At 69.4% G+C, this 2,682-nt stretch overlaps 1 protein-coding gene across 1 annotated transcript in view; it reads left to right on the forward strand.

The window, feature by feature from the left end:
- Positions 1-2,682, forward strand: part of SPEG (SPEG complex locus) — a 48,103-nt gene that overhangs the window by 35,057 nt on the left and 10,364 nt on the right. The window contains exons 26-31 of the mRNA XM_019522832.1: positions 762-822; positions 920-997; positions 1,251-1,423; positions 1,834-1,860; positions 2,172-2,324; positions 2,412-2,454. Coding sequence (XP_019378377.1) covers positions 762-822; positions 920-997; positions 1,251-1,423; positions 1,834-1,860; positions 2,172-2,324; positions 2,412-2,454 — 535 coding nt within the window. The remainder of the gene's footprint in view (positions 1-761; positions 823-919; positions 998-1,250; positions 1,424-1,833; positions 1,861-2,171; positions 2,325-2,411; positions 2,455-2,682) is intronic.

Here is a 2,682-nt window from a genome sequence, read left to right on the forward strand (position 1 = left end):
TCCCGGTCCCAGTCCTGGTCACCGTAGCATCAGGCCTGACCCCACGTCTCTGCCTTGCAGCCCAGCCCAAGGCCGAGGCGGCGGCAAGCGAGGACAAGGCGCGGCGGCTGACTGACTACTACGATGTGCATGAGGAGATCGGGAGGTGAGGGGATGCCCCAGCCTACTCCTGTGTCCCCGGGGCTGGGGGTCCTGCCCACGCACTGTGGGGGGCAACGTGTGCCCCCCCCGACGGCCGGTGCCTTGCAGAGGGGCCTTCTCCTACCTGCGGCGGGTGACGGAGAAGAGCAGCATGCTGGAGTATGCCGCCAAGTTCATCCCCGGGCGGGCCAAGGCCAAGGCGTCAGCGCGCCGGGAGCTGCACATCCTCTCGCGCCTGGACCACGAGCGCATGGTCTACTTCCACGATGCCTTTGAGAAGAAGAACGCCCTCATCATTGTCATGGAGCTGTATCCTCCATGCTGGGGCAGCTCTGGGAGGGCACTGCTTAAGGGAAGCTTGCAGTGTCGGGAGCCAGGGCGGGCTGTGGCAGCAAACGCGTGCCCCGAACCCGGCAGCACCAGCCCCTGCTGAGGGAGGGTGTGGAGCTGGGGCTGAGCAGGGCACTGCTGTGGGGAAGCTTGCAGTGCGGGGTGCTGTGGAGGGGCTGGGGTCCCTGTGTGGGCACTGCCACAGAGTAACTTACAGCACTGGGTGCGGGGGGCTGCGGCTCTGGGGAGGGGTGGTGCCGCGGGGGGCTGTGCTCCTTGACCGGTGCCAGCTGCGCGGAGGAGGAGCTGCTGGACAGGATGGCCAGGAAGATCGCCGTGTCCGAGTCCGAGGTGAGCCTGGCTGGTGGGGCGGGGACGGGCAGCACTGTGGTGCTGGGGGGCAGCACCAGCCCCGGGCACTACGTGATGCTGCCCCCGCTGCCCCCAGGTTCGCTCCTACATGCGGCAGGTGCTGGAAGGGCTCCGCTACCTGCACCAGTGCGGCATCCTGCACCTCGACATCAAGGTGAGGGCATGGCCCCCGGGTCCCCTGGACCCTGCACCCCCACCCCCTGGCAGCGCGGCGCCTTGGAGGCCGTCGGGCCCAGCCCTGCCCTGACCCTGGCTCTCGCGCGGGGCCGGACACCCGGACCCCCACAGCCATGGCCCTGCACCCCCCACACCAAGCGGCTCCAGGTCCCCAGCGAGCGTCTGGGGCCCCGGTCCGTGCCCCCCGCGTGGACGGCTCTGGGCCCCCCTGACCGGCACCCACCCCGCAGCCTGACAACCTGCTGATGGCCGACCCCAGCAGCGAGCAGGTGCGGATCTGCGACTTCGGGAACGCACAGGAGCTGACGGCGGGCGAGCCGCAGTACTGTGCCTACGGCACGCCCGAGTTCGTGGGGCCCGAGATCGTCAGCCAGAGCCCTGTCTCCCCCGTCACCGATGTCTGGTAACGGCCCCCGGCCGAGCCCCCAGGGTGCTGCCCGCACGAGACCCGCACCACCCCAGCTCCTTGCGGTTGGGGCAGCCGCGTCCTGCCTGGGATGGGGTGGATCCTGCCTCAGGCAGGGCTGGACTGGACGCGGCCCCGCGGCTCCGGGACCCTAGGACACGTCCTGCCACCACTGCTCTGCTTTCCTGGGAGAAACCCCGGCCGCCCTCGCCCCTTGCGGGTGATGGGTCCCGTTTGACCGGGGTCCCTGTCCCTCGCTGCCCCGCGCTGGGTCCCCCGTGGCCTTGGCATGGGCCCGGCCCCGCGGGCGTCTCCCCGCCTTGGCTCCGTGCCACTGCGAACCTTTCCAAGGTGGCACCGAGGCGACGTCCTCTCCAGCCTGACCAGCCCTGTTCTTCTCTCTGCAGGCCTGTCGGGGTCATCACCTACCTGTGGTGAGGCTGGGGGCTGGGGGCTCAGCACTGCGGGGTGGGGGTTGGAGGGATTTGGGGGTCCTGGGTTGGGACGGTCGTGGGGGTTGTTGTGGGGGGGCAGAGTATCAGGGGGTGAGGGGGTTTGGGGGTCATGGGCTAGGCTCCCTGCATTAACCTCAGACCCCTCCAAAATCGTGGGCCGCCCCAGTGCCCCTCGTTCCCATAGAAGCTGCCCCTCTGGGCAGCTGTAGGGGTGCCAGGGACCCCCGCACCACCCTTTAACCCCCTGAGCGTCCTGCGGCGTGGCCCTCACAGCACCCTGTGTCGCGCAGCCTGACCGGGATCTCGCCCTTCGTGGGCGAGAACGACCGCACGACGCTGATGAACATCCGCAACTACAACGTGGCCTTCGAGGAGCGCGGCTTCTGCGGGCTGACGCGCGAGGCCAAGGGCTTCGTCATCAAGGTGCTCGTCAGCGACCGCCTGTGAGTGCCGCCCCCAGCCCCCGGCACGCGGGCAGCTCGGGCACGGGGCCGGGCTAGGCCCTGACTCCAGCCTTCTCCCCTCTGCAGGAGACCCGACGCGGAGCAGACGCTGGAGCACCCCTGGTTCAAGGTGGGTGTGTGGCGGGTGCAGAGATCCCACCTCAGGAACACAGCTGGGTATTCGTATCCCTCCGCTGTTTCCACCACGTGAGGCGGGCCAGTAGGGGGTGCTCCTGCATTGAGCCACCCACCTCCCTGCGCCCGACCACCTTCCAGGCTCCGAATGCCTCCCTAGGGGCGCCTTATGTCCGGCCGACCCCTCTCCCGGAGCACACTCGCTAGTCTGGGGGTAACGTGC

This window comes from Gavialis gangeticus, unplaced genomic scaffold (assembly GCF_001723915.1).
Source record: "Gavialis gangeticus isolate Ggan-Ray unplaced genomic scaffold, GavGan_comp1, whole genome shotgun sequence".
Taxonomy (NCBI): Eukaryota; Metazoa; Chordata; order Crocodylia; family Gavialidae; genus Gavialis; species Gavialis gangeticus.